Source organism: Aythya marila (assembly GCF_965140915.1).
Source record: "Aythya marila genome assembly, chromosome: 10".
Lineage (NCBI taxonomy): Eukaryota > Metazoa > Chordata > Aves > Anseriformes > Anatidae > Aythya > Aythya marila.
This window is the reverse complement of record NC_139051.1, coordinates 10606317-10619874: the sequence shown is the minus strand read 5'-3', so window position 1 is coordinate 10619874 and position 13558 is coordinate 10606317. Positions and strand designations below refer to the sequence as shown.

The following is a 13558-nucleotide window of genomic DNA, read 5'->3' as shown; positions in this document are numbered from 1 at the left end:
GCCACGCACAGCATCCTGCTCGCATGGCAGGGGATGCACGCCACGAGTGGGTGCAGTCAGCACCCTGACTGCCATGGCCTGATACATCTGCGGGAGGAGTAACAGAGGTGGGCAGTGGAAATGGTGTTGTCAGCAGTTGGGTTTCTTAGTTTAATTCAGAGTGCTTCAGCAGGGAACCCTCTTCTTTTGGTGATTTGGAGAGAAATCCAAATAGTGTTGAACATTGGACTCCGGTCCCGCTTGTTAGGATTGTGTTAGTCCTGTTGAACCCATTGCAAAGCAGCGCCCTAATTCAGACTCCCTGCTTACTTTTTGTTCCTTCCCTGATTGTTCTCCAGCTGGAGACCACAGTCACTGGGGCATGGGAGAGGGGACACTGGGCAAACTCTCGTCACCCTAATAACCAAACCATCACACGTACACCAGGGGACCAGTCCCGACCAGGGATGCCTGGTGTCACATCCCATCACCTCCCATTACGAGCCACGTCTGAGCCAGAAGATCAACCACTGAAAGGTGCCTGAAGGTGACGAGGGGACAGCCACCAGCAGGCTGCCACTGGGAGGGGGTCAGGCCAGCTGCACGGCCGTTCAGGAGGCACATGCTGTCCTTCCTGGGCAATGTGGCATTGCCTGCCCTAAAAAGGTTGCCACAGCACCGGGGAGGCTGGTTTGAGGCATTTTCCTGTGAAAGTCGATGTCCCCTGAGGTCTGGTGGCACTTGGTGCTGGTGGCGCTTTGCCTGTGGGCCCCAGGCACAGGGTCCCAGACAGCAGATGACTGCATGCAGACATCTGGGATCACAGGCACAGGTGGAGGCAGGTGGACTCAGGGTTTTGGATCTGCTACAGCTCCCTGAGGCCGTGCGATCCACCCCCAGATGGTCACCACACGCTGCTGCTGGCAGGCTCAGCCGGTCCCTGGCTGGCTGGAACAAGAGCAGGACGTGTGTTCACTGCTGTGCGTGGCTTCTCCCATCCATCTCTTTCCATAGGGAATCACTTAGGACCATCCTCCGTGTCCTGAGTTAGCATTGCCTGGGGGTATCACACCCCCTTGTGCCCCTCTCTTGCCCTCCACTCAGCAGGGCAGGTCCCTAGGAGAGCGACTGATTTTTCCTGTTAAAGGCGGCGCTGTCTGTCAAATTATCCCATGTAAAACACTTCACAGTGTGTTTCTTGGCTGGAGGCAGACTGTCATTAGTGCCAGGGAGATGCCAGGTCCTGGCTACAGTGGTTAAATCCTGCAGACTGGAGCAGGCTGAAGAGCTCCCAACATTTCTTTCCATCTCCTTCCCAAAGGAAGTCATCTTGGACATCATGCACACCTCGTAACGGTGCAAAAAGCTCTTTTCCCTCTTTTCTAGGAGGTTTGTGCAGCTGGGCAGCTCCCGAGGTGGCCTCAGGAGTGGCAAGCATGACTTCAGGAGTCACTGCCCCTGGTAACTCTTGTAAGGAGCCTGACTGGAAGGTGCTGGGACTGAAGATGGTTGTTGGGGACAGGGTGCCCCATCGCCCTTCAAAAGCCTTCTGTGGCTGCTTGGCGTTGACCTTAATTAGCTCTGCAAAAAGCTGAAGGTGTCATTTGGGGAAAAAAGGGACATGATAGGGTTTAGTGGGACCTCTCCATCAGCTCCACAGGGGTGATGCGTGTTTTAGCTGGCTGCTGGGGAGGAGGAAGAGGACCATTGCTGGTGGACCCCTGTACCCTTCCCTCATCTTTCCCTGGAATTATATTTTATGACAGTGGCTAAAACATCATTTCTAGGTGCACCTGGTGCTGCAAAACGTTTACCCTTACGGGAACGTGGGGAGGTTTATTTGCTGGAGCTGATGGGAGAGATTTGTCTCTCCCTGCTGCACCTCACTGTGCCTGTTGGACGTGAGCTCTTGTCTGTGTAAACCTCCTCATGTGCACGTCCCATCTTGTCCTGCTCAGGTTTGCCTCCGAGCTGTTTTCCTCCAAGCTGCTTTTATTTGTGGTTCTTCCCTTGGCTGTGCGGGTAACCTCCTTGCAACAAATCTCTGTTCAGCCCTCTTGCAGTTTCTAAGGTCTGGGAGGCAAGGGGAGCAGGGGGGTTAATTATTTGGTTTGGCTCTTTCAAAAGGGCTGGGGGGGGGGATGGTAGAAAATGTGTAGCAGTGGTAAAAAAAAAAAAAAGCCTGAGCTAAGCTCTCAAGCATCCTCATGCTGCTGGGATTCGGTTCTGTCTGATCCAGCCAAGTCACTCGGTTGCTTTAATTTTTGCTGAATGAAACAGCTTTAAATCAGGACCACATGAACCTCCACTTGGGGCATCTTCCAAGCTTTTTCTTCCAAAAGGAGTGGTCCTAGGAGGCTGGGCTGCCCTTAATGGTGTGGCTCTGGGCATGACCCCATACTAGGTTTATTCAGCAGGACCTTGAGACGAGGCTATTTTGCACCATCTGATCCCGAACTGGCAATAAGCTGTTGCTCAGCCACACAGTGAGCAGGTCGATCTTTTCAAGCCCACTGTGTCGTATGGGTGCTGCGGGGAAGCGCCTTGTACAAACTCATGGCAGCAGTCGGTGGTTTCAGACTGACCATTGAACCTCTGCTCAGCGGAGGTCCTGTGCTCAGCACCTGGGGGCTGTGGCTCAGCTGGGGACACAGAGGGATGCCATCAAACCACATGGTGGCTTTGTGGGGCGCAGGGATGTGCCTGACTATTAACCTGCTGAATGAGGCATGGTCACAAAGGTGACTTCAATCCAGCCCTTCGATGTGCTGGCTGTTGGGGAGGGACTTGCTCCAGGAGCTGTGCAGGGGTGCAACCAACTACAGGTGTTGGGCTCCCCTTGGAGGTCCTGTTCCTAATGCTCCTGTTGTCCATCCCACCAGGGATACGTGTTATTTGGGACCTGGTGCAGGCAGCTGTGGGGCCTGGGCAGCCCATGCTGGGCTTTCAGAGGCTGCACCAGCCATCCTAAATATTCAGCCCGGTGGCGTCCTGCCCCTTGGCTCTGCTGTAACGTCTGGAAATGCTCTGCAGCAAGCGAGGGGAAGGCCCTGCTCTGCTGGGCGTGCCGGCTGTCACCCTGCTGCAGGAAACGGGAGGGGAGCTGGCAGGAGAGGTCTGATGGAGAAGGATGATTATTCCTGTTCCCTAAGGAGCGAGCCCAGACAGACGCCTCTGCCCCTGCAGAGCCATGGGGAGCCAGGCAGCCTTCCCCAAGGCTGTCCCGCAGCACAGAGGGCAGGACGAGTTATGCACCGGGCTATATGGGACCTGCTCATGGCCACGCTGCATGGGGTGCATCAGGGGGACACCGGTGTCCCACATCCATGTGACTGCTGGTGCAGGAGGGTCACTTGCTCGTCCCCTGATGATGGGAACAAATGATCGCCCACGTCTGCCATGCTCCTGTTCATCCTCAGCCAGGTCTCTGGCATTCAGCATCCACCCCAGATTTCCTGTCCTGTGTCCTCAAGTCTTGTGCCCCAAATCCAGAGTATTTGGGATGTTATCTTTTCCCTGGGGAGCCACGGGAGTGCACATTTTTCCAGTGGTGCAGCAAGATGATAAGAGTCAGGGGCCCATGTAACCTGCTGGAGGTGTTGTCTGTGTGACAGTAGTGTGACAGGGGGATGGGGGTGTGTGGGCTCCTCAAACTCGGTGGAGAAGATGCTCAAGCAGACTTAAGGTTTTTGGGGTGGTCCAGAGAGCTGCTGAGCTGGTGCTGGGGGTGAAGATATGGACGAAGCCCAGCTGTAACACCAGCAGAGGTGGCTGTGTCTGAATTCACAGTGCTGAAGGGTGCATTTAAACAAGTCAGACGTGGTTCAGATAGATTTCTTTTCCTTCCTTCTCTAGTGTTTTATTTAATTCAGCCTCCGTTGCCTATATCCCCAGCTTTTTAGCTGCAGTTTAGTTGAGTAGTCACAGACAGCTAAGCAGATTGGATTCAGCCTCTTTGCTGAAGCCAAAAATTGGTGTTCCCAAGCCAAAACCTTCCTGTAAGAACAAAAATTGGAATGGTTTGGGTTTTAATTCCCAGAGGGGCTCCCTTAGCTCTGAAGGTGCAGAAGGATATGTGTGCCAGAATGGCCACACTTCACAGCTGAATGCAGCACACAGGAAAGCAGAGGGTCACTACTTTGGTCATCATCTCCATCAGTGGTTATAACCTTCAGCATTATCAGGTCAGTGGGTCTGGAGCTTTAGTTGGGATTTTGGTATTCAAGATCACCACTGTTTTGTGAAAAGGGGAAAAAAAATAAAAAAGAAAGAGAAAAAAAAAAAAAGGCACAAAACAACGGGCAGCCTTTGTGCTTAGGTGAAAATAGAGAAAATGTGTTCTCCATCAGTACGAGCCCAAATATAAAGGCCAGAGCTTCCTAGAACTAAGCTTCGCTTCTTTGCAGCCCTGTTGGCTCCAGTAGCTCTGATCCTTCCAGCCAGGGCTCTTTGCACAGACCATGGGCCGCTGCCCAGGGGCTCGGCTGCTGCTTCCACATGCGATTTCTTGGCCTCTGTGCCCTGGTCCATCTTCAGACAGGCTGTGTGTCCCAGGCTTTGGTATCAAACTGGGAGGGAAAACAGAGCTCAGACTGCTGGATCTACCACTGCTGATGCCAAGCTCTATTTTCATCCTCTCTCACTTTTTTTTTTCTTTTTTCCTTTTGGACATTAAAATCGAAAATTGGACGGATTCAGCCGTCAGTGGCCACAGCTAGGATTTGGCTTTGAATAATGCAGTCTTGGTGTCCTGTCTTAAATCAGACGGCAGGGCTGCAGTGGGGTCCTGCTCTGCCCCATTGTGTCAGGAACCAGCGAGGGGTCAGAAACAGCAAAGTTTATCACAAGGGGACCCAGCTCCTAATTTTTGGCTCTTCCAATGACTGGCAGCGTGACTTGAAGCAAGTGGTTTTAAGCTGATCCCTTCAAGCTGTGGAGCTCTGGGTGTTGTTTCCCCATTGTATGAAAAAGGCTGCCCCGAGAGCTCCCTGCAGCACGAACACACGCCTTTCCCGCTCCCCTGCAGGGAGCTGCAGGCTGTAATTAACGCCCAGACTGATCATTTCGGGTGGCCAGGCAGCACAATTATTTTTTCTCTTTTTTTAGGTTTTGCACAGACACAACAGGAAGCGAAGCTGGGGCTGCGCGACAGAGCGGGGCGATAGTGGCAGGGCCAGGTTTAACTCTTTGGGGCCTCTCGGGTGCGCACTCACGTGCAGGTTCACGTGCTCGCTCCTCACTCCTCCAGGCTGGAGGTCACCACATCTGCAGATTTCACTCCTCTCCAACATCTTGGATTGGAGACGACGCGTGGAGTTTTTGGCTCCTTGTGGCTCCAGGGCCCAGCTGGAAAAACCCCTAAAAGCTCATTTTCCACCCCAAAAGGAGCTGTGATTCCTCCCAGCCAGAATCCCACCACCCCGGGGTTTCCAAACCTCCTATCCATGCAGTTTGGCTCCTGAGCAGGTGGGCATCAAGGTGTCCTGCACCCGAAACACCTCCTGCCCCTTCCTGCTGGTGCTCTCCCAGGGCAGCATCCATCCCAGCCCCTGCAGGCTGCCAGGGGACAGCCCGGTCACCTCGCTGCCCTTCTCCGCAGCTCCGCAGCTGCCTTGGTCCCAGGGGAGCAGAGCTGTCAGTGCTGCAAGTGAAGGTCGACGATGCTATGGATAATGGTATTCATGCTCCTTCTTCTTTTTTTTTTTTTTTTTTTTTTTTTCTCCTGTGGCAAATACCTCACTTGATACGTTTCAGGAATTCATTTGCTTTTTTTATCACTGTCACACTGGCAATTGATAGCCCTGAACTAATGCATCTGGGACCTCCTGCCACTTCCAGCAGCCAAGTAGCAGAAACTGCTAAATTCCAGCATGGTGAAATTAAATTCTGTTGTATTTCTTGCTCCCCTGGTCCAGGACAAAGCTTCAATTTCCCTGTTTGGTCTTTCAGTCTTTCCCTGCCATGGCAGCCATTCTCCGTGCTTTGTCCATCATCGCTATCGTTCTGTTTTTATGTCAGGCTCATTCCTGAAGTATTGATCCCAAAGTCAATCTTAGAGATGTTTTGCTGGATATCCACCTTCTGCCCAATATTTCCCTTTAAGCACCGCTTGCTTTCCAGCTGCTCATGACCCTTACAGTTCCCCTTTTAAACTTCTCTAGAAGAAGTACTTATTTCCTGTGGCAGGTCATATCTCATGCTTTACTTGCATCTGGGTGACTATCTACCACATATGCTCAATCTACAGAAACTGCTTGTTTTATTGGCAGCTCGGCTTGCATGGGTGTAAGCTGCACTCAGTAACTGCCATCTTGCATTTTATTCCCCTCTCCAGCTTTGTACCCACATTTTCAATCGTTTTCCTTCCTTCGGGCTCTTTCCTAGAGCTTTGGTAATGCTGATGTCAGAGGAGCAGGCTTGTCACTGCCTGAATCCTGTCTGCTCGCCAAAATCTTGAATTCAGGCTCTGGATTTGCTGTTGTGGTCGCCGAGAACCTCCTTCCGTAATTAAGAGTCCCTGCAGCCAAAACAGCAAATTCCTTCGCTAGTGCTTCCAGAAGCCTGGGATGGACATGATGCAGTCTTTCCCTCATCTCACACATGAGTGACTGTCTTCATAATCAGCTCGTACACCTAAATAGTCACAGATTTAAAATCCATTCCCTTTTCCAAAGAGAGCTGGCAAGCCATTTGAAGCCCAGATCCCGCTGCGGTGTTGATGTCACACCACTGCAAGAAAATAGCCTTGGTTTCGATGGGCTAGCACAAAACTTTGGGCTGCAGAGGGAAGGAAGGAGGGAGTGTGTTGTCTTTCCAACCTCCAAAGGAAAGACTGAAAGCATTTGTAGTACAGGAGGCTCCAAAATGTGCCTGAGCCGCTTTTCAGGCTCCTCTTATTCAGTGATTTCTGGTCAGCATAACTGCTTTAGCATGGGGCTTTCCCTCCCTTGCTCTACATCACTGCTGCTCCCATGCTTTGAGGATGCAAAGGGTGAATGTGGTAGTTTTCTGCCTATCCCAGCGAGAAACATTTTGATTTGGATAAAAGACATACACTGTCTTCATATCTGTTACCCAAGTGGTGATCCAGCAGTTACCAGGGAGTGACATTTTCTCCTCTCTAGAAACTGGATATACCTTGGCTAACTGACATCGCTGCTTACAGACGCAATTACAGTGATACTAAATTTCTGAGGATTGCCATCGCATGCGGGGGAATCTGGGAACCTCATAACAAGCTATAAAGTCAGGAGGCAAGCCAGCGTGCAGAGATCTTGGCAGCTCCCCCATGATGGAAGATCCTGCTGTACTCAGGGCCGTGGTGCCAAAATGCAGCACGAACTATTAATTTGCTCTGATGATCCTCCCGCCTCAACGCTGCCATATATTTCAGTACTCCTTGGCCTTCCCAAACTGCCTGGAGTCCCAGGAGCATCCCAAAGATGGGTAAGCCAGCAGTGCAGGGGATGGGGTGGCTGACTCCATCTCAGCATAAGTGAGTGGAAGAAAAAGGACACGTACAGGCCATTGTGCATCTGCCCCCTTCATCCCTCCTCCTCACAGCCCAGGCTGCATCCCAAACCTGATAGAAGAAACAGGCACAGACCGAGCCGAGCCGTTCCCCAGGCTCCCACTTACACATTAGGTTTCCTCTCCAGCCATGCAGCCCAGCCAGCTGCAGATCCCCTGGAGCTCAAAGGCAAGTCATTGCCTGTCAGACTGGGTGGTGATGGACAGGACGGGGTCAGCAGGTAGGGGACAGGATGGGGAGAAACCACGGGATGGGATTGAGGTGGTGAGGTGGTTGGGACGGGGAAGAGGGCTTTGTGTTCCAGTTGGGAAGGATGGGAGGGCAACACAGTGCCATGCCGAGCCGTGCGCAATTTCCCTTTCTCTTTGGGACGCTGCGAGCAGCACAGACAGCTCTGAGCAAGGAGATGTCCTGTGGTTGAGCCCTGGCGAGAGCCCCGGGCAGGGAGAGCAGAAGCTGTTGAGATGCTGTGTGTGTTCAGCACTGCTGGGCTCCTCCAGCTGCATGGGAGCAGCAAGCCTTTTTCTTTTTTCCCTTTTTTTTTTTTTTTTTTTTTTTCTGTAACCCCATACAGCCTGTTTCCAGCGGCTTTGGGTCAGCCTGAACCACCCTGGGCTTGTTTATGTCTCCCATGAGACAGGTTTTGGGTGATGCACGTGTGAACCACAAAAACAAACGCCCCCAGGTTGCTTTTGCTAAACACAGGCGCAGTGCCTGCAGTGTGTGACTCTTGCAGGCAGCCCTCAGTGGGGTCACACCATTAACACCAACAGGAGTTTGTCAGCCCCATCAGGGAAAGGGACTGGAGTTCAGTGCTCTTTGCTGGCAGCCTGGAGACGCAGTGAGCACAGCTTTCAGGGCTGATCTCGCTCCCTTCTGCTTGCAGATAGCAGAGCTGGAAAATGTGAACTGGGAGCTGCTGGGGCAGATGTCCCAGCTCAGGGCTGTGAACGTTGAGTTTTCCACTTATCTCTCGTTAGCAGAGATGCCCTTTCCCCCTCTTGTGGGGTAACGGGTGCGGGGTGTTGAGGAAGAAGCAGCACCTCGTTGAGTCACCGTACGGTGCCACGGGAAGTGGTGCGTCCCATGGACACGCAAGCAACCATGTGCTGGTGATGAAATCTTGTGAGGCCAGCCAGGCATTTCCCCCTGTTACAGCCCAAAGAAGGAGTAAAGATGAGCTTATACCTGGGTGACTTTGGGGTGGTTTTCATTTAGGCAAAATAGAAGCACATGAAAAAGGTATCTGCTGCCACAGGTAGCCCTCCGGCGTCAGAGCAGCCCCGAGGATGCTTGGGTGGCAGTCTGCGTCTTCAGATGCTCAAGGGGATGTCACTGGTTGGATAGGGAAAAAAATCAAAAATAGCAAATAAGACCTTAAAACTGGGTGAAACTTGTGACCGAGTTGCCTGTTAATTATCGTGGTGTTAATTACAGAGCCTGGAAATGCAGACTCCCAGCCCGGCGTGCCCCGGCCAGTGCAGCCGGCATGCAGCGGCACTTCCCGCGTGCATATGGGGCCAGCTGTTCCCGGTTGCTCTTGAAATCGTAACAAGCTGCTGTCTTTATGTATGGCCTGTCATTTGCTTAAAGGATCTCTGGACCTTTTGCACCCTAACAGTGGACTCTGTTGAAAAATAAGGGGGAGGGACAATTGTTATTATTAGTGAGAAGTCCCATACCACATAAATTTTGTGCTGGTGGCTGCGGTTTTTAATTTCATATAAATCAGCCCTTTCTTTTGACTAAAATCCAGCCTTTGAAGACTCTGCAGTCCACTTAACATCTTGCTAGCATTTGAGAACTGGCCCCAAATTAAATAGATTGGATTTGCTGCATTCAGGTTGGCTAAAACCTAGAAGTAACAATGGAAAAACAGTATCAGTGATGGAGAAAAAAAAAAGAGGCTCATCGGCTCATCTTCCCCATCTTCCCCTGTAGCTGAGCATCTTTCCCCAGAGCCAAATGGGTTCATCTCTGTGTGGGTTACATTGCCACATCCCGATACGGCCCCCACCACTGGGTTGGGCATCACCAGAGGGGGTGAGGGAAGCAGTGCCCAACCCCTCTGACCCTCTTGATTTTTCTCACTCCTTTTCCAGCTGCAGAAGACGGGGCCATGAGGACAGCCTGGCAGGGGAAGGCCGGTCGCAGCCCGCTCCAAGCCCTATATGAGAGTGACCAGGTGAGGGGACAGGGCGAGGGAAATGGGAGTGAAGGAGGAAAGGGTGGCAGGGTTTGACCCCTTCTCCCAGCCCTTCAGTTCATGGGCACTGGGCCATTGCCAGCCACCCAAGGACACGCGCCCAAACCTCTGGCTGTGTCCAAAAGAAAAGACCGTGCCACTTTAGGGGGTAGTTGGTGCTCAAAACCTGCTTACGGCCCTTGCTGGAATTGGGATAAATGGATTCAGTGCTGGTGGGCTGAGCCATGATGAGAAACCCATGTGGTTTTGCCATCTGGAGACGTCAGAGGAAACTCTGGGTCATTGTGGCAAGGCAAGAGCATCATTGCTGGACTTCCTGAGCTCATCATTCATAGCTTCTTCTATGATGATCCTTGTGGGTCCCTTATATATAATATAGTATGATAATTAATATAATGTAATTAATATAATAAGTTCCTTATATATAATATAATACAGTATAATACATCCCTTATATATAATTATAATATAATATGTTATAATGTAATGTAGGATAATTATATATGGATATATATAATATTGTATGATTCTTTGTTGGGAGAGATATATATGTATATCTATACACTCACAGACACACATGTTTATCGTATATTTATGTATGCATATACATAAATATGTATGTTAAGCTGGTTTGGGTCATGACAGGTTTATAATCCTGGGACATTTCGGGCCTTTCCATCACCTGCTGCACCTGCCGAGATGCAGGGTGTTGGTGGGTCCCTGCCCATGCAGGACGCTGCTGCAGCGGAGCCAGGTCCCTTTCCATGCTCAATGCTTTGTGTTCCAGCCCGGGGTGGTGCTTACACGTCTATAAGCAGCCGAATTACATTTGCTCTGGGGAAAATGGCAAATGCGGACGTCTTTGGCCATGACGCCTGCATACCCTAATCCTGCTGGAATGTCCTGGTGTTATTTCCTTGAAAGTGATGCTTAATTTCTCTGGCTTTTAAAAGGAAGGGAAAGAAGGGAGCAATTTTGCCCTGAATTAGCTGAAAGACATGCACTTATTCCAGTGGGCGGCTGCTGAAAAGTAGTCACATTTATTTGTTGCCATGCCTGCAGACAGTGTCTGTCTGTCTGTCTGTCTGTCTATCCATCCCTATAGTTTTAAATTATGCAAGTGCAGGGAAAAACACCTGAAAAAAATATCAGATCATTAAAATGTCTGTGTTTTTTTTTTAGCACTTGCAAAAAGCATTTCCATTTTTAAAAGGTGGAGGGCAGCTTCCAAACAAAACCCAGCAAGAGAATTTTCTACCAAAAAGTTTGGCTCTGTAGCAAGTTGTACCATGAAAACACCTCTTTAGCTATGATCATTGCCGCCCTAGATCCAGTGCTCTTCATATCCAAGTTGCCAACAATGTCAAAATCATCTCTTGGAGGCAGGTAGAGTCCGTTGGCTCGTCCTTTGCAGGAGGAACTTTTCGCCCTGGTGTTAGTGCCACCCTGGAGGTGAGGGCTCTGCTGGATCATGCACGGTGTGAGCGGTTTGCTTCAGCACCCCAGATCCTGGCAAGAGTTTTACAAAGCCCAAGCCACGCAGCACTGCCTCTCCCATACTGTGGTGACTCCTAAAATCAATGACAGCTGTCAGCAGTGAGGATGGGGACACCAAGGAGGTGGCCTGCCCTTTGCCCTTCATTGTGTGGTGGCCACAAGTGGGACGCACCAACTGCAGGGACAATGCTGTGGAGCTGTGTGATGCCTGCGTGGCTCAGAGTGAAAGCCATGGATGTCTTGCAACACGGTATTATTGCATGGCATTAAAGCAACAGCTCTGTAGGGTCAGAGCCACCCTGGGTTAGGAACGGATGGCGAGACCGTTAGCGGCTGCGGCTAAGACGAGGCTTTTGGGAAGCTCCCAGCAGTGGCTTTGGGGCTGAGCATGAAATCTCCCAGCCGCAGCTTGTAAAAGGCAGAGGGAGCAGGCAGGAGGAGGGGACCTTCCTCTTCTGAGTTCCTGGAAATGGCTTCCTTCCCCAGATATTTGATTGACATTTTTGGAGTTTCTGATGAAAACCCGGACAGGAAAGGACGCCTCCAGATTGCAGGGGGATTTCAACTGGGGCCCGTGCATGTCCCAAAACTGGTGTAAGACAGCTTCATCAGCCAGCATGGGGAGAGGCTATAACACGACTTGTTTCATGCCCCTTTCTGCACTCCTGATCTTCTTGTCTCCTCATCTTGCTCCTCATCACATTTTGTTCTCTCTTTTGGCCCCAGCGGGTCCAAGCATTAAATACACCAAAGCAAGTTGAGTTCAAAGTCAGCGCTGTCCCCAAAAAGCCCACGGAAATCCCCTGGAAGCCCCCTCCAAAAAAACAGAGAAGGGGAAGTGATGGGAACAGTTGTGAGCCTGATGTTGTACATAGATCCCTGTCGGTTTGGGTGAGCTGGTGACCATTGCTCTTTTTCCTCCCCAGTTGGAGCAATCGTCGCTGCAGGCAGTTCACCAGCAGAGACGCGAGCTGTTGAGCAACGTCTGCAGCCGTTACACCCGCAAGCGGCGTCTCCTGCGGCCGGATGACTTGCGGCACTTGGTGGTGGATGACACGCACGGGCTGCTCTACTGCTACGTGCCCAAAGTGGCCTGCACTAACTGGAAGCGGGTGATGATGGTCCTGACGGGGCAAGGCAAGTACCGGGACCCTTTGGAAATCCCTGCCAATGAGGCCCATGTCTCATCCAACCTGCGCACCCTCTCTGAATACAGCATCCCCGAGATCAACCACCGCCTGCGCAGCTACCTCAAGTTCATCTTCGTGCGGGAGCCCTTCGAGCGCCTGGTCTCGGCGTACCGCAACAAGTTCACCCGCAGCTACAACACGGCCTTCCACAAGCGCTACGGGACCAAGATCATCCGGCGGCACCGGCAGGAGCCCAGCGACAGGGCGCTGGAGCGCGGGGACGACGTGCGCTTCGAGGAGTTCGTCTACTACCTGCTGGATCCACGGACGCAGCGGGAGGAGCCCTTCAATGAACACTGGGAGCGAGTGCACTCGCTCTGCCACCCCTGCATTGTCCACTACGACGTGGTGGGCAAGTATGAGACCTTGGTTGAAGACGCCAATTACATCCTCCAGCTGGTGGGGGCCGACACGACTGTCAAGTTCCCATCCTCGTCCAAGACCACGAGGACGACAGATGACATGACAGCCCAGTTCTTCCAGGACATTAGCCCCTTCTACCAAAGGAGACTCTTTAATTTATACAAAATGGACTACTTGCTCTTCAATTACTCCATCCCCTCTTACCTCCGCATCCGATGAGGCAGGGGCTGGGGGAGAGAGGTGGGAGAGAGCTGGGTAACTCTCATTTTACCACAAATCTTCTCCTCCGACCCTGAGCTGATCTCTTGGTTCATCGCCGTGCCCTCTCCGTTATGGTCTGCTCCACATCCTGATGCCTCATTTAGGCAGGGTCTGGAAGGAGGAGGCCTCACAAAACACTGGGGCTGGAGCTTTCCTTCCCTTTCATCTCCAACAGGAGATGTTGGGGGGAACAGGAGGCTGCTGGCTTTGACGGCTTGCCTTGTCCGGGGACCTTTAACTCCTCTGTAGGTCCAGTTTGGGGAAGGCTCTTTTTTTCGGGCAGGATCCCTTTGGGTCTTTCTCCTCACTGGGCATGGACTTGGGGGACAGGATGGCGTGTGTCAGAGACTTGCATAGGACCAGAAATAAAGCAATAATTTAATGTAAGTTTTTCCATTTGTTTCAAATTGCTCCCACCTTCTTTTTTTTTGCTTTGTTCTTCTCCCTCCACCCCAGCTTCCCACACTGTCCCCCACCACTGGGGAAGGCAGCAGCTTTTCTCTCTGACAAAGCCTGGAGGGCTTTTTTGTT

At 51.6% G+C, this 13558-nt stretch overlaps 1 protein-coding gene across 2 annotated transcripts in view; it reads left to right on the top strand.

The window, feature by feature from the left end:
* The window catches only part of CHST13 (carbohydrate sulfotransferase 13), a 40401-nt gene extending 26843 nt beyond the window's left edge, over positions 1-13558 (top strand). For both annotated transcript variants that reach the window (XM_082768502.1, XM_082768501.1), the window contains exons 2-3: positions 9613-9695; positions 12140-13558. In XM_082768502.1, the coding sequence (XP_082624628.1) occupies positions 9613-9695; positions 12140-12985 (929 nt within the window). In that variant the 3' untranslated portion in view covers positions 12986-13558. The remainder of the gene's footprint in view (positions 1-9612; positions 9696-12139) is intronic.